At 35.5% G+C, this 25,127-nt stretch overlaps 1 protein-coding gene across 7 annotated transcripts in view; it reads left to right on the top strand.

The window, feature by feature from the left end:
- The window catches only part of ZNF280C (zinc finger protein 280C), an 84,967-nt gene that overhangs the window by 10,633 nt on the left and 49,207 nt on the right, over window positions 1-25,127 (top strand). For all 7 annotated transcript variants that reach the window (XM_006943999.5, XR_002152761.2, XR_006592905.1 and 4 more), the window contains exons 4-11: window positions 3,390-3,536; window positions 6,434-6,499; window positions 6,601-6,737; window positions 11,271-11,385; window positions 14,283-14,453; window positions 14,599-14,708; window positions 20,673-20,893; window positions 24,570-24,727. In XM_006943999.5, the coding sequence (XP_006944061.1) occupies window positions 3,390-3,536; window positions 6,434-6,499; window positions 6,601-6,737; window positions 11,271-11,385; window positions 14,283-14,453; window positions 14,599-14,708; window positions 20,673-20,893; window positions 24,570-24,727 (1,125 nt within the window). The remainder of the gene's footprint in view (window positions 1-3,389; window positions 3,537-6,433; window positions 6,500-6,600; window positions 6,738-11,270; window positions 11,386-14,282; window positions 14,454-14,598; window positions 14,709-20,672; window positions 20,894-24,569; window positions 24,728-25,127) is intronic.

Raw genomic sequence — 25,127 nt, 5'->3', positions numbered from 1 at the left:
TAAAATTTGCTAAAAGTTATATTGTTTATTATAGTTGACTAAATTTGCGAAATTTCATGAAAGTCTATAGCCAAGTCTTCTCACACCCTTCTGTAGCTTCTTAATTCAATTTTCTATATGGTAAAACTCATCAGGTAATCTAACACTTTGTGTGTGTGTGTGTGTGTGTGTGTGTGTGTGTGTGTGTGTGTGGTCTCCTGGAGACATTCCTCCTGGGAGTAATGTTCTCTTGTTCTACTCTGGCTGGTTGTTATCTAGACCCATTGAACAGTATTATCCTGGGACTTTCCTTTGTCTTGGTATTGTGCTGAATGCTACGATTTCTGCATTCTGTATCTTCCTCCTTCCTAAGTCCCATATTTTGGTGGATTCTTCCTAAGAAAGGAAGAGTGAATAGGGGGTAATTTTCTGTGATCTTGGTGATCTTTATTTTTGATGAAAGAATATGTACCTCATGCTTGATGAAAATCTTGGCAGGGCACAGAATTCTAAATTGAAAATTATTTTTACTAATACTCCTGAAAACATTATTCTAACTTTCTTTCTGATTATAGGATAGTTTCTATGTCTAGCATTCACAAATCTCGTGATATATTCCTATAGTATAGATTTTTTTCTTTTCAATCTGGACATTTATGTCCTTTAGAACTAAGAATTTCTTTTGTATTTTTCCTTTGATTACATCCCCTCCCCTTTTTTTCTATTAATTTTTTTGAAACTTCTTTTAGGTGACATTGATTAGTATATATATATATTTTATCTTTTAAGTTCACTTATGGGACATTTATTCAACTTTGGCATTTGGGTTTTGGGGCTTTTCTTTTACTGAATTTTGGCTGTCTTTTTAATCTTTTTGTTTTCTGCATGTTATTTTTTATAATCTTATTTCTCTGAAAATGCTAATTACATTCTAATAACTTTTTTTGGAATTCTGTACTATCTCTTTTTTTTTTTTTTTAAGATCTTTTAACCTGCGGGGCACCTGGGTGGCTCAGGAGATTAAGTGTCCGATTTCAGCTAAGATCAAGATCTCACGGTTCATTAGTTCAAGGCCCACATCAGGCTCTCTGCTGTCAGCGTGAAGCCTGTTTCAGACCCTCTGTCCCGCTCTCTCTCTCTCTCTCAAAAAGATTTTAAAACATCTTTTAATCTGTTTTATTGTTTTGGTTTTTCACGTTGGAGGTTTAGTCCTATTTCTGGTGCTCATTGGCGTGTCCATATTTAACAATGAGGCACTAAAATGTTTCCTCGGAACTCTGAGTGCTTGGTCAGCACTTGTAGGCTGGTGGTACTAACAGTATGTTCTTTGGTTAGTTTCTCCAGGTGAGAAATGTCTAATCTTTCCTGGGATGGAATAAACCTCACCTTAAGTCCCCTGTTTTCATTCTAGCACCTCATTGCTGCTTTGCTGTGTGCCTAGTGTTTCTGAAGCTGGTTCGGTTTTTCTGGTAAAAATCTAACCTATTGCCTCTTGTTTTTAGTTTATCTCCGTTTTGTTAATGTAAAAGTTTATGAGTTTTTTTTTTTCAGATATAGTTAGGTAGCTAATAGGTATAATCATATTTTGTTAATAAAACTGAAACTTATTTTGATTGGTTTTGACTATTCTTTAAGTTTTTATTTAAATTCTAGTTAGTTAACATACAGTGTAATATTAGTTTCTGGTATACAACTTAGTGATTCAATACTTGAATACAACACCTAGTGCTCATCACAAGTGCCTTCCTTAATTCCCATTTCTTATTTCACCCATGTCCCCACCCACTTTCCCTCTGGTAGCTGTTTGTTTTCTATAGTTGAGAATCTGTTTCTTGGTTTGCGTCTCTCTCATTTTTTCCCTATGTTCATTGCTTTTGTTTCTGAAATTCCACATCTAATTGAATCATATGGCATTTGTCTTTCTCTGACTTATTTTGTTTAGCATAATACTCTCTAGCTCCATCCATGCCATTGAAAATGGCAAGATTTCATTCATTTCATAGCTGAGTAATATTCCATTGTATCTATATATACCACCTCTTTTTTATCCATTCATCAGTCGATGGACATTTGGGCTGTTTCCCATAATTTTGTTATTGTAGAAAATGCTGCTATAAGCATAGGGGTGTATGTATCCCTTTGAATTAGTATTTTTGTATTCTTTAAATAAATACCTAGTAATGCAATTGCTGGCTCATTGGGTAGTTCTGTTTCCAACTTTCTGAGGAACCTCCATACTGTTTTCCAGAGTGGCTGCACCAGTTTGCATTCCCACCAGCAGTGCAAGAAGGTTCCCGTTTCTCCACATCCTCATCAACACCTATTGTTTCTTATTGTTGATTTTAGCCATTCTGACAAGTGTGATATCCCTTTGTAGTTTTCATTTGTATTTCCCTGATGATGAGGGATGTTGAGCATTTTTTCATGTGTCTGTTAGCCATCTGTAGATCTTCTTTGGAAAAATGTCTATTCATGTCTTCTGCCCATTTTTTAATTGGATTGTTTTTTGGGTGTCGAGTTTGATAAGTTCTTTATAGATTTCTGATACTAACCCTTTATCAGTTATGTCGTTTGCAAATATCTTCTCTCATTCCATAGGTTGCCTCTTAGTTTTGTTGTTTCCTTCACACTACAGAAGCTTTTATTTTGGTGAAGTCCCATTGTTTATTTTTGCTTTTGTGTCCCTTGCCTCAGGAGACATACCTAGTAAGAAGTCGCAACAGCTGATGTCAGAGAGGTTAATGCCTGTGTTCTCCTCTAGGATATTGATGGTTTCCTGTCTTACATTTAGGTCTTTAATCCATTTTGAACTTGTTTCTGTGTATGGTGTAAGAAAGTGGTCCAATTTCATTCCTTTGCATATTGCTGTCCAGTTTTCTCAACACCACTTGTTGAAGAGACTCTTTCATTGGATATTCTTCCCTGGATTTGATTACTGAAACTTTGATGTTTCAAGTTTTTCTTGGATTTGATTATTCTTTTTAAAAATATTTATTTATTTTTGAGAGAGAGAGAGAGAGATCAGGAGAGGGGCAGAGAGAGAGAGACAGAGGATCCAAACTAGGCTCTGTGCTGTCAGCACAGTGCCTGATGCGGGGCTTGAACTCACAAACCTGAGCCAAAGTCTGACACTTAACCCACTGAGCCATCCAGGCAACCCTTGTATTTGATTATTCTTAACATTTATTGGCCACTACTGATGACTAATGTTACCTGTTACTTAGCCAGCTAGCTTAATTTTACTACTATAGATCTTAGAGATTGAACTGAGTTTCTTTTGCTATCATGTACTGACTGCAAATATCAATTCAGTAACTGATATTAGGATTACTAAAGTAGATCTTAAATATCATGCTATGCGTTGCAAAAAAAGTTACTCAAAAATATGTTTCTCTCCTTTTGACATTTAGATAATTCAAAAATGGCAGAACTCTTTATGGAATGTGAAGAAGAAGAGCTAGAACCATGGCAGAAGAAAGTAGAAGAAATTCTGGATGAAGACGATGATGAGCTGATCTTTGTTGGAGAGATATCAAGTTCAAAACCAGCCATTTCAAGTAAGCATTTATTTCAGTGAAGTAAAGTTTTATAGAAGATGCAATTTCTATTAGAAAAACCTGTGGGCTGTCTTATCTGTCCTTGTTATTCTGTAAGGAGTTGGAGCACACAGGTCAGTAAGAATTGGTAAGAATCAGAGGGAAGATGTGGTTGAGGACTTGAGTAAGGAGGAGAGAGGTTAAAATATCATTTGAAAAAAATGAAATGTTAACTAAGTTAACTAAAGGTTAAGATTACCTAACAGCATTGTAAGCCTTCTAAAGTTGGAAATCATAAGTTTTAGTGGAGCTGAGTAGCCTATTCACCGGTTTTCTTTTTCTCCCTTAAGCCCAAATACACCTAGAAAAGAAAGCATTGGAATGTTTTGCTTGAAATATCAGAATACTGGGTGGCTGGGTGGCTCAGTTGGTTAAGCATCCAACTTCAGCTCAGGTCATGACCTCATGGTTCATGAGTTTGAGCCTTGCATCGAGCTCTCTGCCGTCAGCACAGAGCCCTCTTTGGCCTCTGTCCCCTCTCTGCCCCTTCTCTCCTCGTGCACTTTGTCTCTCAAAAATAAGTAAAACATTAAAAAATAAGGGTGCATGAGTGGCTCAGCTGGTTAAGCATCTGACTTTGGCTCAGGTCATGATCTCGTAGCTTGTGAGTTCAAGCTCTGCGATGGACTCTGTGCTGACAGCTCAGAGCCTGGAGCCTGCTATGGATTCTGTGTTTTTTGTCTCTCTCTGCCCCTCCCTGGCTCATGCTGTCTGTCTGTCTCTGTCTGTCTGTCTGTCTGTCTCTCTCTCTCTCTTTCAAAATAAATAAATAAATAAATAACATTTAATAAAATATCAGAATGTTAAATACGTTTGTGTTAGTCTCTGGGATGCTCACATACAGGCAACTGCCTTAACACAGTGTCATCTTGATTCACAGCTACAAAATGAACAGGCACTGCATGATTCTCCAGTCTCTTGTTTGTGTACCAACATGGGCTATAGTTTTTGGCCACACCCATCTTCCAGCAACTCTTGATTATATTCATGAAGGAAGGAGGGTCTGGTCTTTAGCCACTGTGCTTGGACAATGCAGGCAGTTAGCTTACTTAATTATCATGGCTTTTTAGTAGAACGTGTCCAGTAATTTTGTGGATTGTTAGGTTTCAGTTAGAGTAATTTGTCTTGACGCTGTGATAATGTTATAGTGAAGTTGTTGATCACACTTGTTAAAATGTCCAGTCAACAATGTGTAAAGTGCAGAGGAGCAACATAGAGAATTTCAAGGGAGAAAGAGGAAATAGATTCTTTTCCTTTATATTTACTTTTTTTAAGCCAGGAGAATTTTGCAAAGAATATAGCCAGCATACCAGTGTTCTCTTATTTACCATGGCAGTACATTATATTGTGGTTAAGACATGAGTTTTTAATTTTTTTTAAAGCCCAGTTCTTGCTTTTCTTGACTCCAAACTTGGTATAGCACTTCTATTCAGTTTTATCAGAGATAGAATAATTTAATTTAATTCTCAATATAATTTCCTGTAGCAAATTGAGAAGTGCCAAGTGGAATGCCACTTCAGTTATAAACTGAAGTAAGTATGTTGGCATGTTGGTTGCTGACAGTGGAACAGAATATTATAATTATTTCCTAGTTGTTGTGATTATTTTTATCCTGAACTATTACGATATTTCAAAATTATTATTCAAATAATTCTATTGAAATCATGGTAGTTCAAGTCGGATTTATATCAATTGTAGATAACTTAACAGTACTCAACTAAAATAGTATGTATTAGTTTTAAGTAATTCTATCTAGAATAATGTGTATTAGTTTTAAGTAATTCTATCAAAAAGAAAGTTGACCTCAGTGAAATTTCTCTTCTAAATGAACTCGGAATTTAAATGAATTTATTGATGGTTGATTTTTGAGCCAAAAAATATTTTTGGCATATGGACCATGAGCTAAATATTGATATAGAACCGTCATAAAGTTAGGGGTAGCGGTAGAAAGTTGTGTTTGATAGATTACAGTCACCAAAAAGTACTGTAGGATTGACTCTTTAATGGTTTGAGTAAATACCTACCTTAATTTATGAATGAAAACAGTATCAAGTTGTTTGAGCAGATTTTTCTCCCAGAAGACTTCTGTGGTGCCTAGTCTTAGAGAACTGAATTTCCGTTTTCTTAAAACAACCCTACTTTTGTGTGACCCTTTACTTTACAGAATTATTCTATGAAATCTAGCTCTTTTCCCCTAGGAGGGGAAAAAGGAAATATTTTGAGGTTTTATGTGATTTTTAAAATTTTTTGTATCTTTTCCTGATTAGCAATTTTAAGCAAATGTCTGCTCTTCCAAAATTGTATTTGATTCAATCACCTAGAAGTTATGAGTTTGCACGGGTATAGGAGTGAACGATCTTTAAAAAAAAATTTTTTTTACCTTTTATTTATTTTTGAGAGAGAGAGAGAGAGCAAGTAGGGAAGAGGCAGAGAGAGAGGGAGACACAGAATCCGAAGCAGGCTCCAGGCTCTGAGCTGTCAGCACAGAGCCCAATGCGGGGCTTGAACCCACAAACTGTGAGATCATGACCTGAGCCAAAGTCAGACACTTAACCCACTGAGCCACCCAGGCGCCCCAGGAGTGAACAGTCTTAAACTGATTCAGAGCGTCATGTCAGGCTCAGATTGACTTTTGGTATAATAGTAGGTTTAAGACACTCTGGTAAATTCTAGGTTTAGTCTGTGGTCTTCAGTAGTGTCCCCTTCAGAACTCAAGAGCAGTGGCACAGATAATCTAATCAGCTTGCCCATAATGAAACTTTCAGGCTTTGGGGTATATACTTAAATTATTAGTTGTATATGGATATATTGGGAAATTTTTTTCTATTATCTTAATATATATTTAATTCTACTTGTAGATATTTTGAACAGAGGTAACCCCGGCTCATCTTCAAAGGGAATAAAGAATGAGACACTCACTCAAGGTATGGTATTATTGTACTGATTTTAACTCTAAAGTGAAATATTTTGATAAAATTGGTTGTGTGGAACAATATTCAATATACTGTGTAATTTTAAAATGCAGGTGTTACTGATACATTCAAGCCTACAAGTCAACACTACAAAGATCCAACATCAAATCCAGTGGCTGCCTTGCCTAGATTTCATCCTGAATCTAAATCTTCACAAAGCTCTGTTATTGCTCAGAACGTGTCTAAACCTGTAAGTGTTTCTGAAACTACACAATTAGCTCAGGGACACATTGGATAGTATAATATCCAGTTAGAATTGTGGACTATCATAGCTAGTCACCATTCCATTAGAAGCATAATCGCAATCAGAGAATGTCAATATCTTTATGATAGCTCAATCAGTACCCAAAGTAATAACTGTAGGAACTAGCCAACTTGTCAGTATCAGGTAATATGCTTAAATAGGTAGAATATTGAAAACTATGCTATCTAAAGGTGAGTAAAAAAGATCAGTAATGATTGTTGCATACTGGCAAAATTCTTAAGACTAATTGAACCAAGTATTCTTATTTGGGAAATTGTTCTGAGGTCATTGTTCCTGTTTATTCTGAAAACATACTTTCATGGCTTAGCTTTTATTTTTTTAAAGTTTATTTATTTTGAGAGAGAGCGCATGTGTAAGCAGGGAAGGGAGAGGGAGAGGGAGAATCCCAAGCAGGCTCCACACTCAGCGGAGAGCCTGACATGGGGCTCAATCTCAAGACCACGAGCTGATATCAAGAGTTGGATGCTTAACAGACTGAACCACCCAGGTGCCCCTTTGTGGCTTAGCTTTTAAAACTTTTAACAGATATAATAGTTAATGGTAATATTTAAGGTTTGTTATTATGGGTCCTTATTCTAAATGCTGTATGTAAATTAATTTCATTTAATTCTTATGATTTCTCTATGAAGTAGGCATGATTATTATCCCCATGTTATACTTGAGGAAACTGAGACTCAGGCTAAATAATTCACTCAAAGCCATATAGCTGGTAAATAGATTATGGATATGGGATTTCAATCCAGGTTAACCCAGAGGTGTTTTGGTTTTGTTTCTTGTTTTTTGGGGTTTTTTCTTTTTAAAGCTTAAAAAAAATTTTTTTTCATGTTTATTTATTTTGAGAGAGAGAGAGAGAGAGAGAGAGAGAGAGAGAGAGAGAGAGAGAGAGAGAATCCCAAGCAGGTTCTGTGCCATCAGCACAGGACCTAATGCGGTGCTCGATCCCACAAACCATGAGATCATGACCTGAGCTGACATCAAGAGTCGGATGCTTAGCCTACTCAGCCACCCGGGATCCCCTAGCCCAGAGGTTTTAAAATATGCACGTACACACATCCATCCATACATTTAGCATTGCTATACATAGAAACATTGCTTTAGAGCAGTGTTATAGTCCGCATACCATTGGCATTCCCCGAGACCCTTTCAGGGGTTTGTGAAGTTAAAACTGTTGTGATAATTACACTGAGACGTTTCCTCTTTTCACTGTCAGCGTTTGTACTGATGATGCAAAAGCAATGGAGGATAAAACTGTTGGTGCCTTACTATGAGTCAAGGCAGTGGCACCAATTGGGTGCTAGTAGTTTTTGTATTAGTGACCACCAAACACTCACAGAAAAATTTCACTTTCACTTAAGAATAACCTTGAAGATGTAATAAATTACTAATTTTATTTTTTTAATTAAAAAAAAGTTTTTAACGCTTATTTATTTTTTTGAGACAGAGAGAGACAGACCATGAATGGGGGAGGGTCAGAGAGAGAGGGAGACACAGAATCCAAAACAGGCTCCAGGCTCCGAGCTGTTGGCACAGAGCCTGATGCGGGGCTCAAACTCACAGACTGTGAGATCACAACCTGAGCCGGAGTTGGACGCTCAACTGACTGAACCACCCAGGTGCCCCTTAAATTACTAATTTTATTAACTCTCAGTCCTTGAATACACTTCTTTTGAAATACTGTGTGTGATGAAATAGGTAGTATGCATAAATGATTTCTGTATCTACAGTATAAAGGTTTTCTTGAGGAAAACCACTTGAATTGTAAGTTGAACTAGCTGCTTTTTTTTTTTTAATCCAAAGACGTTTTTGTTTGAAAGGATGATCGGCAAAGCACCATGTATTAATTATTGCTGCATAACAATAGGATCACAAACTTAGCAGTTTAAAGCAATATGCAGTTATTATCTCATGGTTTCTGTTAGGAGTCAAGGCATGGCTTTGCTGGGTCCTCTGCTTCAAGGTCTCACAAGGCTGCAGTCAAGGTGTCAGCCAGAGCTACCATACCATTTAATATTGCTTCCAAACTCACATGGTCATTGGCAGTATCCAGTTCTTTGTGGGTCATCAGACTGAAGGCATCTGTTTCTTGCTGCTGTTGGCCAGAGACTGCCCTCAGTTCCTTGCTATGTAAGCCTTCCTAACATGATTGGTTGCTACCTCAAAGACAGCAAGGGAAAGTGAGTCCTTAGCAAGACGAGCTATATACCATAATCATGTACATTCTATCACATTTGCCATACTCTGTTGGTTAGAAACAATCACAGGCCCAATCCACACTCAAGGGGAGATAACACAGGGTGTAAATATTAGGAGGGAGTCATGGGGGCCACCTTTAGAATCGCCGACACAGTTTTTCAGTCCTCAAAAATGTACAAAGTGTGCCTGTCACAGGAAAAAAAAAAAAAAAACCTGATAGTATTCTTGCCAATGATAAGATTTGAGCTTTCAAGCAAAAATTAGATTTTTGTGGGGGCATCTGGCTAACTCAGTCAGAGGAGCATCTGACTCTTGATTTCAGAGTTGTGAGTTCAAGACCCATGTTGGGGGCTTTAAATAAAACTTCTTTAAAAAATAGATTTTGGGGGCATCTGAGTGGCTCGGTTGGTTAAGGGTCCGACTCTTGATTTCGGCTCAGGTCATGATCTCACAGTTAGTGAGATTGAGCCCCGTGTTGGGCTTCGTGCTGACAGCGCAGGGTCTGCTTGGGATTTTCTCTCTCCCTCTTTCTCTCTCTCCTTCTTTCTCTGCCCCTCCCCTGCTTGTGTGCACACATACACACTCTCTCTCTTAAAAAATTAAATTTTAAAAGATAGATTTTTGGAAAACTTGTCTCTGCATTCTGAAACAATTATCAATAATAATATGAGTTCTGGAGTAGTAGTTCAAAAAACCTGAATTGAAAATGAGAGAGACTTGGGGCGCCTGGCTGGCTTAGTCAGGGTAGTGAATTTTAGCCCCACTTGGGGTATAGAGCTTACTTAAATCAAACTGTATAAGAAAAACAAAGAAAAGAAAATGAGGGGCTTGAGTGCTAATTCTAGCTAGAGCATTGTCACAACCTCAGTGGCCCTCATTTTCTTCATTTCTAAAATAAGAATATTTACCCAAACTACTGGCTCTCAAACTTGGATCCTCTAAGCATCCACAGGATGTTTTTCTTTTTAATTAAAAAATTTTTTTTTAAATTTACATCCAAATTAGGTAGCATATAGTGCAACAATGATTTCAGGAGTAGATTTCTTTTTTTTTTTTTAATTTTTTTTTCAATGTTTATTTATTTTTGGGACAGAGAGAGACAGAGCATGAACGGGGGAGGGGCAGAGAGAGAGGGAGACACAGAATCGGAAACAGGCTCCAGGCTCTGAGCCATCAGCCCAGAGCCTGACGCGGGGCTCGAACTCACGGACCGTGAGATCGTGACCTGGCTAAAGTCGGACGCTTAACCGACTGCACCACCCAGGCGCCCCCAGGAGTAGATTTCTTAATGCCCCTTACCCATTTAGCCCATACCCCCTCCCACCAACCCCTCCAGTAACCCTCTGTTTGTTCTCCATATTTAAGAGTCTCTTATGTTTTGTCCCCCTCCCTGTTTTAATATTATTTTGCTTCCCTTCCCTTATGTTCATCTGTTCTGTGTCTTAAAGTCCTCATATGAGTGAAGTCATGATATTTGTCTTTCTCTGACTAATTTCGCTTAGCATAACACCGTCTAGTTCCATCCACATAGTTGCAAATGGCAAGATTTCATTCATTTTGATTGCCGAGTAACACTCCATTGTATATATATACCACATCTTTTTTATCACAGGCTGTTTTTAATAAAAAGTTAATAGGTGTTCTTGATAATGGTAGGCTGCCAAAAATGTAAAAATTATTTTAGCTGGAATCAGGCTAATTCAGTGGTTTCTCATGCTATCATAAGCTGTTTGGCATTTAGGGGAAAAAAAAGCAAAAAGGAATATAATCATTTACATGGAGATAGATGAAAATCATTCCTACCTTTGACCTAGGGAAAAAGAATAATGGAGTGGGTGGTATCTTTCATATTAAAAAAATTAGAAACTAGAGCTTATTCAGACTCAGAATTTTTTTGTTTCTGTGGGTATGGTTGTTTAATCAAAGTTCCTCAGTTTCCCAATCCTAGGGAGCTTTTAGAAAACAGTTTTTTTTTTTTTTTTTTTTTTTTGTCATTTGATCTGGGGTGAGGCCTGGGCATGATAGATTTTTTTTTTTTTTAACTCTCCAGGTGATTCTAATGTGAGCAAGGATCGAGAATGACAGATATATATTTTCAAATCAATTGAGAATCCTATGTAAGGGAATTTTCTCTGAAAATGTTAAGCTTCATTCTTCTCTTACCACAACAGCTCTTTAGGGCAGTCTAGAAGATAATTTTATGTGTGTGTGTGTGTGTGTGTTTCATAAAAGTTTATGAAACAAAATAATTATAACTTTTTACAGGATTTTACAAAGAATTTATCACAAGTTGAATCGGATGATTCTTCAGATTTACTGTTTGACTTGACCCAGGATACAATTCCACTGTCCCAGGAGGGATCAACAATTTATATAGAAGGTTTGGCTTAGCACATTTTATGAATATAATAAAAAGAAACTTCGTGAATATACATGTGGATTGAATTTCTATTTTGAAACCCATACCTTCGTGTTAAGTTTTTCATATACCATAAGATAGAAGCTAATAATCCCTGACTGCCTTTCTTGTGTGATTTCTTGTGTATAAATTTGAATTTAATAGTAGAATATTGTATTTCTTTCTATTAAGTTAGCTAACATGTATTTTTTTTAGCTCATTCTCACTTGGAACCAGCCATGGCCTGAAAAATCTTAATATAATTTCTGTGAGTCAAGAAAGTCCCCTGATGTCCTAATACTATCATTTAAAAAAAAAAAGTATTAATCATTTGGAAGGCCATTAGTATGAGAAAAAGCACATGGTTATAGTTGATTTTTTAAATAGGCTAGTGTCTTTCTTTCCAAATAAATCATGTTGATGTGATAGTTAAATATGATTATAGAGTATTATTATAAAAAGGCAGTCTTTAAAAAAATGGTTATTTGCACATAGTAAGTACCTAGTAAATATCCATTGAAGGAATAATGAAAATTTTCAACTGAAGTGTTACAATTCTTTGATTGTGTACCATAACAAAGTTCTTCATTAACTTGAAATAAATTAGTATGCCATGAATTTTATTTAGTTAAAAATTCCCTTATAATCATAGCAATTGCTATTTGTATATTAGTAAATTTGTTATATTTCACTAAATGGAGGTATGTAAAGATTTTTTTAATATTTAAATTGTTTCCTAACAAATTCATGCACATTTATCAAACCAAAATAGAAAAAAACTTCTATAGTAATATGTGTGCAAAAATATTTTTCCCATTTTGATAATACTTGGTTTATTTACCAATCTAGGGTCACTTATCTAAGTTAGTAAAATAACCAAGAACCAAAATAAATGAGAAGGTAAAATAGTTGTCTGAAGTCTGATTTTATAAAGCACATGGTCTTTATTCATAGAAAATGTCTGAAATCTTGAAGCTTCTAGGGGGTAACAACAGTGACACCTAATCCTCTTGTAAATTGTTATACTATAGGGAGTGGAACTTTGCCTTGATGGTAAATGGGGTTATAGTTGATTAGCAAAGTATAGGTTTGAGCCTGTATTCTAAAGGTTTTTGTGGCCTTTATCATGTCACATCTTTATGTTTCAGATTTCTCATTTCATTGAAATACATACTTTTATTTTTGTCAGATAATACATTCATTCTCCAGACCTGAAGTCAGCCATTTGGAGATATAATTTTAATTCTTGCTCTACTTATCTCAGAGCTTTTTTGAGGCTCAAATGAGATAAGTGAGAAATGATAAATGCATTAAAGCTTTAAAGGACTTGACAGTAAACAGTTGTTAGAATGATAATTGCGAATGATAATATGTATTATGTGTTCAGAAGCCTGATTAATGGACTCCTGTCTAGAATAATCATAGAAAGTCCTTGGAGAAGGTTGGATTTAACTTGATTTTGGAAGAATAAGAATAGGATTTTTATTGGCACTGTTGAAGATAGTGAATGGCACAAGCCAAAGACAGTAGAAATAAACAGGTTAAGGGGTTAGAATTTAAAACTATTGAGCTCAGAGTGATTTTATTTAACTTGGGAATTTACTCATGCTTTAAAAAATTATATATGAAACAGTCTATATTTATTGTACAGCCTGCTAGATAATCAGTTGCCAAAATAACAGCCATCGTTGGTTGTTCAAGTAACCTAAGTATCTGAGAAGAATGTTAGTGATTACACAGAAATTGATCCCAAGTGCCTGCAGTATAGCTGTCAGTAAGCATGTGCTTGAAGATGGGAAAAATCATTTCTATGTTATCTTAAAGAATGAAGCACGTATTTGACAGTGGAGCCCACTAATACAATACTCTCATTTTCCTGTTATTTGTCTGTTCTACTGCTTCTCCTATTACTGTACAGTTGGGAGCATTAAAATAGGATGTGCAGTTTTAGAATCTTTATCACAAAGTACAATTGTGTGTTATTTTCTAGAGGACTTCTGCTGGGTCTGGTTATAGCCTAAATAGCCCCACTTCTCTTGAAAATACCCTGAATTACATGATTCTTTGGCCTTTAAGGTGATGGTTTTCAAACTCAAAACTGTCTTTAGTAATGAAATCTCTCAAACAAAATTTTATGTAAAAGTCTAATTTCTTTAAAAAGGTAAAAGGAGAGTTTTTCTAAATGATTTGCCTACTATATTCCCTAAGACAAAACCATTAGCCTCAGGGGAATACAGTTTGAAAGCCATCATACTTTTTTAAGTTTTTCCATATGAATGTGTGAGGTATTATCATTCAGGATTAGTTGTTCGCACTTTGTTCATGGGTTTAAATTACTTGCTTATTCCCTATCAGGTTGTTAATAAGTAGAAAAAGAACTTTTTATGAGTATCTTAAAGGTTTTCTCTAAATTTTTAAAATAAAAGTTGTTTTTGTTTACAAGCCCAAAGGTATTTAAGCATCTGAAGGTAAATCTGTTTATGGGAACTGAGCTTAGAACGTTCCCTGTGCTTCAACTTTTTTTTTTTTTTTTTGCTGGGGATTTTTTTTTGGTCTGCCTTCTTTTATGTTACCTATTTATATATATTTCTTTATGTGGAAGTATTTTTAGGATTTTCTTGCATACAAAGTTTATTTCATGAATTGTTCAAATGTATGTAGTTCATAATAACTATTTGTACAATTTCTATCTTGATCATATAAGTTTTGATCATTCTGTATTGTCATTTGTATGCTATAATTCATTTATATTATCTTTAATTTAGCTTCAAAGTATTTTTACTTAAATTTAAATGTAAAGCCATTTTAGTAACATTTGTAAGCAATGGTCTATATTAAAGTATTTACACATATTTTCCCCACTATTTAAATCATTGTAGGTATAGATGAAACTCTGCCTATAATAAAACGTTCTTCTACTTCTAAAGTAAACAGTGTTAATCCAAAAAAGCCAAAGACCAGTGAAAGTGGTTCTGACATAAGTCCTTGTGCTTCGTTGTCCTTAACTAACTCTCCTTCGGTGGCATCTTCCCATGTTATGATATCAAAAGGTAAATATGAATCTAGCATGTGAAATAGAAATTATATTACTTATACATAAATTTTAGACATTCTAATGAATTTTTAAACTTTTATTACTGGTTGTTTCACGTTTAAAAAAGAATTTGAGTCACGAAAGTCCTTAATCTATTTTAGGTACAAATACCTCATCACCTCACTATAAAACTGGAGCGCCTTTTCTAAGATCTTGTCCGAGGTGCAATGTAAAGTTTAATCTTTTGGATCCCTTGAAATATCACATGAAGGTAAAATTTTTTCAAAATTTGAATTTTAAAAATACTGGCAAGTCTCTAAAAACATTAAGGATCAGTCCATTGTAAATGCTCATTTGTCCGGGTATTTAGATAAGGAATCTTCTCATTGATATTTTCATATAACTTAAGTAAAAATTGATATTCATGATGATTGTCTTTGTACAAGATTTAAGAATCTTTCGCAATCATGAAATTTTAAATTTAGCTTATGTGTACTATAATATATGCATATTGTATTTTACAGGGGGCATTAGAGGATACCAAGTAATCCTTCATTAATTTTTTTAAATGTGATAATAGCTTTATCAGCCATAAAATTATCAATAAAAATATCCATTTTCTGGAGCTGGATGATGAAGTAAGGTGAAATTGACAGTGTTTGGGAATTGCTTTAAAACTAAGGATGCTAGACCAAAGCTTTAGATGTTGCTTTTTCTAAGAGATGTGATTGTCATTGATCTCTCTCGGAGGCTTTAGAATATATGAATACATTAAACACAGTGTGTAGTACTTTAAGAAATAGAATAGTCCCAAGTGAGGAGGAGATCTTCCCTACCTCTGACCCCTTTATTATTTTTTTAATGTTTATTTTTGAGAGAGAGAGAGAGAGCTGGGGAGGGGCAGAGAGTGAGATAGAGGATCTGAAGCAGGCTCTGCAGTGTCAACGCAGAGCTGGATGTGGGTGGGACTTGAAATCATGAACCGTGAGATCATGACCTGAGCTGAAGTCGGATGCTTAACCAACTGAGCCATCCAGGCACCCCCCTCCAATCTTTTTAAAGTATTATATCTAGAAGACTGTAAAAAGTCCAGTGTTTCTTTTAGCGACAGCCCTTAGAATGTTTGCAGGTATTGGAGCTTTCCCAGGTGAATCATTTATTTCTCAGATCTTAACATTTCTTTCTCTTCATTTCTGGCATTTTTTTTAATTTAAAAGTTTTTTAAGATTTATTTGTTTTTGAGGGAGTGCAAGCGGGACAGAGACAGGGGGACAGACGATCTGAAGTGGGCTCTGAGCTGACAGCAGCAAGCTCAACGCAGGGCTCGAACTCACGAGCTGTGAGATCATGACCTAAGCCAAAGTTGGATGCACAACTGACTGAGCAACCCAGGTGCCCCTCGTTTCTAGCATTTTACCACTTGCAGGACAAATGTCTATGGCAAATCTCATTTGCAAAACCATTTGCCCCTACCTATGAAATGGTTCATGGGTGGAGGAATCCTCTCCTGCTCCTGGATGGCCTCCAATCGAATTGCTTTATTCAATCCCATTGCTTTATTCAATCCCAAATGGTTCCCAGATAAGTTAGTCCCATGCGCCACAGCTACCAAGTCACGCAGGGGCTGCAGCCTTTGTCTGATAGGGCCCGCCGGGCCCTGGGCCGAGGCACCCTTAGCCAGCACTCACACACAGTGCTTGAATCTCTGTATATACTGTATTTTAACTTCTAATGAAAATAATGTATTGATCAGAATATTTTATTGACTAGATCATGCCATTCTTCAAACCTCTTGTAAAGCAGACATTTTGTTAGGTGCTTAATCTTTCATGGTACTTGAAAATTCTTTTCTTTAACGTTATTTTCTTTGTCTGGTGATATATGTGTGTCACGTTACTCAATGAAAATCTTAGTCTTGCATTTTAGTGTTTATTCATCAGGCAGAAACTAATGGTAGAACATTTCATAAGTAATGCATGTTACTAATTATTACAGGTTAATTCTAGCTTTATGTTGGTGTAGGAAGCTCTTGAAATTAGGTTTTAGGTAATTTTCTTTTTAAAAAAATGTTCATGTATTTTGAGAGGGAGAAAGAGAGAGTGGAGGAGGGGCAGAGAGATGGGGTGGGGGTGGGGAGAAAGAATCCCAAGTAGGCTCTATGCCCAATGTGAAGCCCGTCCCAGGGCTTAATCTCATGACCATGAGACCATGACCTGAGCTGAAATCAAGAGTCAGATGCTTAACCGACTGAGCCACCTATATTGCAGTGTTCTGTGTTGTCTGTGGAAAGAGAGTCTGTAGTCTTGTATGCCCAATATAAATGGCAGGCAGGGGGAAAGGAGGCAAGAAAAAAGGCCATGTAGATTATATTTAGGAAAGACGGGATGAGAAGAGTGCAAGGCAAAGAAGCAACTTAGGAAAAGTTATTGCTTGCTGTTTCAAAGATTGGCAAATTTTTCACTGAAATTCAACATTTTATAAAAAATGTAGGAAGAAGTGTCCTAAAATTCCAAGTACAATCTTTTTTTTAATTTTTTAACGTTTATTTATTTTTGAGAGACAGAGAGTAGGGGAGGGGCAGAGAGAGAGGGAGACACAGAATCTGAAACAGGTTCTAGGCTCTGAGCTGTCAGCAGAGCCCAGTGCAGGGCTTGAACTCATGAACCATGAGTCATGACCTGAGCCGAAGTCAGATGCTCAACCTACTGAGCCACCCAGGTGCCACTCCAAGTGCAATCTTTATTCTTGGGCAAAACTGTATTTGAATATTGAATATTTGAATATTGAAAATATGATTATTTCCACCTCCCTGAGTGTGATTCCCGTTAACTGAACTTTGGGTTTTGGTTTTATATAAGAATTAGCTTTTACCAGCATTTTCAATTTTCCTGTCTATGTAATATAGAGATACACTTTTTTAGTTATCCTTGGTTTATTTAATTGGGGATGGGTGGGTAATATAGTCACGTGATTCAAAAAGTGTAAGAAGGTAGATAGTCATCATCCCTTACCATCAAGGAAATGCAAATTAGAACTAGAGTGAGATATAACCTCACACCTGCCAGAATGGCTAAAGTCAGCAACAGGTGTTGGCAAGGATGTGGAGAAAAGGGAACTCTCTTGCACTGTTGGTAGGAATGAAAACTGATGCAGCCTCTGTGGTAAATAGTATGGAGGTTCCTCAGAAAGTTAAAAATAGAAGTACCCTATGATCCAGCAATCACACTGCTGGGTATTTACCCAAAGAATACAAAAATACTAATTCAGAGAGGCACATGCACCTCTATGTTTATAACAGTATTATTTACAGTAGCCAAGGTATGGAAGCAGCCCAAGTGTCTATCAATAGATGAATGGGTAAAGAAGATGTGGTATATATACACAATGGAATATTATTCAGTCATAAAAAATGAAATCTTGCCATTTGCAGTGACATGGATGGAGCTAGAGAGTATAATGCTAAGCAAAATAAGTCAGAGAAAGACAAATTCCATACAGTTTCACTTATATGTGGTATTTAAAAAACAAAACAAATGAGCAAAGGGAAAAAAAGAGAGAGGCAAACCAAGAAACAGACTCTTAATTATAGAGAACAAACTGATACCTACCAGAGGTGAGGATGGGTGAAATAGGTGATGGAGATTAAGGAATGCACTTGTTCTGAGGAGTACCAGGTGTTGTATGTAAGTGTTGAATCACTGTATTTTACCCTGAAACTAATATAACACTATATGTTAACTAACTTGGATTAAAATAAAAACTTAAATAAAAAAGAATCCCATCCTGTCTCCTATTTGCCTGGTTCCCAGTATGAGTTGCAAACGAAATAATTTTTGTAATGTTTTGTTTACTTTTGAGGGGTGGGAGGGGCAGAGAGAGAGAGAGAGAGAGAGAGAGAGAGAGAGAGAGAGGGAGGGAGGGAGGGAGGGAGGGAGACCAACAATCCGAAGCAGATCTGAGCTGAGAGCTCGGAGTCCCATGAGGAGCTCAAACTCAGAACCTTGAGATTATGACCTGAGCCCAAGTCGGACGCTTAACCAACTGAGCCACCCAGGAGCCCCAAAATATTTTTTTATTAATTTTTTTACATCTTTGACATTCTTTCTGAATGTATAGGCACACGTGAATGTTCTTATTTTTCATATTTTTTATATATTTTATACACAAATCATAGCATATTACATATATTTCTTCACTTGAAGAAAGTGGCACACACGTTCTCTAAAATGTAGCTTTTATTCATTGTAGTATTGTTTGTGATTAAAACTATGTGAGGGTTTTACATTTTAGCTTTATATTTTTATATATCAGTTAAATTTTTATAATATTACAACAAGGATTTCCATTTTGAAAAAATGTGAATTTTAGATTATTTGTGGATAATCTTTTGCTGTTATTATACATATGTAGATTGGAATACCACAAAGATAATATTTTCTTCCAAAGGAAGTATTTTAGAGTGTAAATGAAACATCCTATTTATCTAAGGCACATTACTAAGCTTTAAAGTATTATTTCATTTCATCCATAGAAAATTCTTCAGGCTAGATCTTTTTCTCCTTGTTTTATAGCCAATTAATTGGTATAGCTGGGATTCAAACCTCAGTCTCTTTGATGGCAAAGTCCAGGTTCCCACACTTTTCTCTCCGTTTTGAAAATTGTATGGGCTCTTTTCTTGGATGTTACATGGAAACTTGAAAATAAGGGTTATTATTTGTTTTTAAGAGTATGGAATTTGATAGTTATCAGTCAGTTCTAACATACAAATATGTTATTTAGATTCCTGTATCTTCATTTATATTCATCTACCTGCTCTGTCATTTTTTTAAGTTTCAAATTAACACTATTTTCTTTGATGTCTTCCAATTCTGTTTTATGGCTGCTGCTATTTAGGATATAGATGGATCTATCTCTTTTAACTTCATTGTGAATGTATCCTATATCATTTTTATAAAGTGTTCCCATTTTGGCCTGGATTCTATTTTGTTTGACATTTATATTCTTTATCTTTTTATTTTCACCCCTTCCAAATCACTTTGTTTTTGGTACGTTTCTTGCTTCCACAGAGTTGTTTTTTCTTTTGTGATCCTGTGTGAAATTTCTTTTTTCAGTAGTTGAATTAAACCCACCCATTTGTATTAACTGACAGGATAGATTTAATTGATCTGGTAGGTTTAATTGGTCTTGATTCTGTCACAGTTTTTTTGTTGTGTTTTATTTTTCTAAGCTTTTCATTTTGTGGTTGCATTGTGAGTATGTAGTTTGAGTTTTTAGAAAAGTTTATATTTTTGATCTCTAGTTATTCTTAAAGAATTCTTCTAGAGAAACTCCACAACTGCAAATTGTGTATAATAAATGAATTAGTTTTATCTAATTGAAAATTAAAAGTTTATGTATGTAAGTATTCCACATTAGGGTCAGTTTATATGAGGTCTTGGGTTGTTTTTTTTTTAAGTTTATTTATTTATTTTGAGGGACGCCTGGGTGGCTCAGTTGGTTGAGCGTCCAACTTCTGCTCAGGTCATGATCTTACAGTTTGTAAGTTCCAGCCCCACATCAGGCTCTGTGCTGACAGCTCAGAGCCTGGAGCTTGCTTCAGATTCTGTGTCTCCCTCTCTCTCTGCCCCTCCCCCGCTCACACTCTTTCTCTCAAAAATAAAATAAACATTAAAAAATTTTTTTAACTTTATTTACTTATTTTTGAGAGAGAGAGAGACAGAGAGAGAAAGAGCATGCACACTAGTAGGGGAGGGGCAGAGAGAATCCCAAGCAGGCAGTGCAGAGCCCGTTGTGGAGCTCAAACCCACAAACTGTGAGATCATGACCTGACTCGAAATCAAGGGTCAGACACTTAACCCACTGAGCCACCCAGGCACTTCTAAGCTATATCATGACAAATATGAAATGAATGACTTTAGGCCAAGGATCAAATTATTATTAAATATCTATATCTGAAAATTTTACTTACAAGGAAAATGGTATTAGATATAAAGCTATCCCTGGTCTTAAGGTTTTTAATTTGTTTTTGAAATTATTAAGATATGAGTGTTTATTGTTTGAATTTTTTAGATTATATAAAGAAAGAAGCAAACATTTTGGTGACTCTCTCTCCAGATATATTGCCAAGCATATTTTTACCTAAGCTGGCCCTAGTTATAAACACAGAATCATTTTATGGCACCTAACTTTTTAGAGAGATGTAAATAAAACATACATATATTTTTTTCTCTTTCAGCGTTGTTGTCCAGACATGGTAAATAAATTCTTGGAAATGATTAAAGCAGAACTTATAAATACTGAAAATAAAAATAAGACTGGTGCAGAAAAAGGAAAATTAATTATGTTAGTTAGTGACTTTTACTATGGAAGACACGAGGGAGCTGTTGATGATGAACAGAAGACTTACACAACTTTTAAATGCTTCAGTTGCTTGAAAGTTCTTAAAAATAATATTAGGTATGTAAATATTTGTTGCTGTTTCTGTTTGAAAATTGGTATGCTACTGATGTAAATATCATATCTTTATTTTCCTGTGCTATCCTAGGTAAGCAATTTTAACACTTTCTACTAAGAATAAAGGCAGATAATTGTGTCAAAAATCTTTTGTTTCTTATTGTATTTTAGGTGTTTGACACTTAGATCCACTTTGTTGTATTTTTTTAATAAAGCTTAAGAAAGGAAAAAAATTTGTTTTAACTTAGAGAAAAATCACATTTGTCTGTTTTTATCATTGAACTAGGAATTTTCAAGAAGATATTTTTATCATTTAGCTACTTTTGAATCTACTTTTCCTATCACAAGAACTTCATCCAGTTTGACCTCCTCAATATTAGTCTTATTTAATGCTCTAGTTTTCAATTCATATGTATCATTTTTACCACATTTACCTTGCAGAGAAAGTGATATTTTAAAAATACTTTTTAATTTTTTTTTTTTATTTTTGAGAGAGAGAGTGCACAAGAGGGGAAGGTGCAGAGAGAGGGGGGGACAGAGGTTCCAAAATGGGCTCCACACTGACAGCAGAGAGCCCGATGCGAGCCCAAACTCACGATCTGTGAGACCATGACCTGAGCTGAAGTCAGACACTCAACCGCCCCTAGAAAGTGATATTTTTTGATGATCTTTTTTTTTTTATTTAAAAAAACTTTTTTTAACGTTTATTTATTTTTGAGACAGAGAGAGACAGAGCATGAACAGGGGAGGGTCAGAGAGAGGGAGACACAGAATCTGAAACAGGCTCCAGGCTCTGAGCTGTAGCACAGAGCCCAACGCGGGGTTCGAACTCACGGACCGCGAGATCATGACCTGAGCCGAAGTCGGCCGCTTAACCAACTGAGCCACCCAGGTGCTCCTGATGATCTTCTTTAGAGAAGTTCCAGTTTATGAAACTTGTCTGCTTTTATTTTATAATTTAACATATTTTAAAAGTAGAGATATAATTCTTGATTTTGAAGATTTATACGTGTATGGTTTAAATTTTAGGAACTTATACTTTGCAGTCTTTGAGTAATATGGCATATTACTGTCATCCTAAGTAAGATAGTAATGAACAAAGTAACAGGCAAGACACACTGACTGGTATTTTTCATTGGGTATATAGTCTGACATTGTTTTTTTCAACATTTTATTATAAAACTTTTCAAATACTCAGCAAAGTTGAAAGTATTTTACAGTGGACATCTGTATATTTACCTCCTCGATTCTACCATTAGCATTTTACCTCACTTGTGTTGCCACGTACCTATTCATCCATAGGCTCCATTTGATGTTTTGGTTTTTTTTGTTTTTTTGTTTTTTTGCTTTTCAGAGTAAATTGCAGGTATCAGTGCACTTCCTTTAGATGTGATACTGATATATATATATGTGTATATTGTCACACACACGTATTTGTAAACTTTTAAAAATATTTACCCTTGATAGCTATGCTTTGTAATTAGCATTCTTAGTATCCTGCAGGTCATTTCTAAGCCTAGTATTTATTTTATTTTCTGATGCATTCTTGGGTCCAAAATGAAGTACCTGGAAAACCCCTGAAATGCACTGTAATTTAAACCTAAAACAATTATGAATGCTACATTTGTGGCAGTGCTTTCTATTCAAAGACCTTTCACATATATGATTCATATGAGTTTTTACATTTCTTTACCTCCTTTTATTAAGCCCTAACAGCCATCAATAGCTAATGGCCAGTAGCTTAACAGAAGAGAATTGTGCTTTGAGATGTAACACTGAAACAATGTTATGATGAGAATTCTGTGACTTCCTTCCATATCTTTACCATTTTTACAATAAAATACATCAGAAAATAATAGTAAGTTTGGTCAAATGCATAGGAAAGCGGTTCACTGTTTAAGTATTTAACTTATTATAGTTAAATGTTAGGCATGTGATACTGGAAGTTCTTTCAGCTATAGCCTTTTGGTTTTTCCTTTAAGATTGGCCTGTTTAATATTAAACATGAAATTTCCTTTTTTGTTTCATTTCAAAAGACTGGTTATAGATTTCTAGATTATCAGAATATCTAGAAATTTTAAGCTAACCATATTTTATAACACTTAGAAATCTTGTAGGATTTTTGTCATATTGTTTAGTAAATAAAACCTGAACAGTTAACCAAAGATGTTGTAGATGTTAAATAACATTTTACCTTAACGGTAAATCTAGGATGGCAAATTGATGGTTTTAGAGGGTGATAGAAGTGAATAGGTCAAGATTTCTACTCTCTGCCCTGTCAAGATATTGTAGGATTTTTTTTCTACATTAAGTGTTACCAAAACCAGTTAGGGCTATTTTATTCTGAGAATGGCTTTGTGAGGTGGTTATTTTTTTCCACATCTCCATCTCCTGCCTTGAGAAATGTGCACTGCAGATGGGGGCAGTATAATAATTGAGAGATAGCTAGTTAACAGATCACTTTATACAGGTAGATTGTATTACTTAAAAGTTATGAGCTGAAAGTTTAATGGCTCATGACCTTTATATGTAAATATTTAGGCAAAACTTGGATTTTTAAAAATAGATTTTAATAAAGATGATGTTAAAATTAAAGAAGGGGGGAGAGGGGCTGCTGGCTGGCTCAGTTGGCAGAGTATGTGATTCTTGATCTCAGGGTCGTGAGTTCAAGCCTCACATTGGGCATAGAGCCTACTTAAAAAAAGGAGGAAAAAATATGTCAAGGTGTACTGTAAGCAGGACGTGTCAGAAGATAAATGTTAAAACCTCCATATTATGGTTGCTATCTAGGCTGATGACATCATCACTTCAAGATTGTATCCTTTGGGGACTCATAATGTGTAACTGTTAATATTTGACTTTGTATTAAAATTGTTAATGTGATTGAATAGCTTTACTTTGAAATTCAGTAAAAAGTTTCAGTGAGCCTTCTGAAATAGATCTGCCTTTTTATATTGTACTCTCTGCCATCGAAGGTCATAGTTTCCTTCTCATAAGAAACCTATTAGGGAACCTGACATAGCAGAATGTAAAAAATGAACTGCGCTACAGGGGGTATGGCCTGCGGGTCAAAATGAAGTGTTTGTGCTAATAGTAAACCACTATCATGAAATAAAACAAGATGTTCTTGTAATTAAGAAAAGCTCTTGTAATTATAGGTATTAAAATTGCTACTACATGCATTTACAAACCAAAACACAAATAAAAATACTAATTTGTCTTTTAAGCAGCTGAAACCTATTGTATGTCTTTAAGACCTTTAAAAGACTTCTCTCTGGCTCCGTAGCTGCTTTTGGTGATAGGGTTTTCTCTCTTTATGTATTTAATGTATTTAAAGTGGAAATAGTATTTCATGTGTGGAAAAGAAGCCTGTTGTTTTTCTTTACAAACTTTTTAAAATCTGAATGAACGATGAAGGCTTGTAGCAAATTAGTGGTATTTCATATGAACTACATTAATGGATGATTCTCAAACAAAGATGCAGAGAGAAATGTTTACTGGGCCACCTAATGAAAGTGATTATTTAAAGTGCACACTTTTCTAGAAGACTTTAAGGCTTTGGAGATACTATTTTGAGTAACATAACTATATTTTTAACATTTAAGTTCAAATACTTATCTGTGAATTTTTTCCTTGGTTATAAATCTGAATATTTGCATCTATTGACAATCATTTATAGGTTTATGAACCACATGAAACACCATCTGGAACTTGAGAAGCAGAACAGCGAAAGCTGGGAAAACCATACTACCTGCCAGCACTGCTACCGTCAGTATCCCACACCGTTCCAGTTGCAGTGTCACATCGAGAGCACACACACTCCGCATGAGTTTTCTAGTAAGTCACCATTTTGCCGAAGTCGTGAACATCCATGACTTTGGTTATCTAAGCTCTGAGGACTCCTTACGATTTCTGATGAGAAACGTAAGAAAAAGAAATAGACTTTGGATTGTGGGCACAGTTGAAAATCAAGTTTTAACATGTATAAACTCTTCGCTAGAATTGCTTTCTAAAACTGAAGTCTTGTAAATAGAAACTTCCTTTGCATAATTCGTGCATCGTACATAGGGGGCTAATGTTAGAAAACTCGGATGCCCCAGTTTGCAATTATGGAATCAATGGCCTTGATTTACACCCTAATAAGAAAAGTAACTGCGATGATAGTTAAAAATCATGGAGTCTGGAGTTAGCTAGGATTTAAATTCCAGTTCTGCATCTTAGTATAGCTATTAAGACC

The sequence above is a fragment of the Felis catus genome, chromosome X, assembly GCF_018350175.1.
Source record: "Felis catus isolate Fca126 chromosome X, F.catus_Fca126_mat1.0, whole genome shotgun sequence".
Taxonomy (NCBI): Eukaryota; Metazoa; Chordata; class Mammalia; order Carnivora; family Felidae; genus Felis; species Felis catus.
This window is presented reverse-complemented; position numbering and strand designations above follow the sequence as displayed.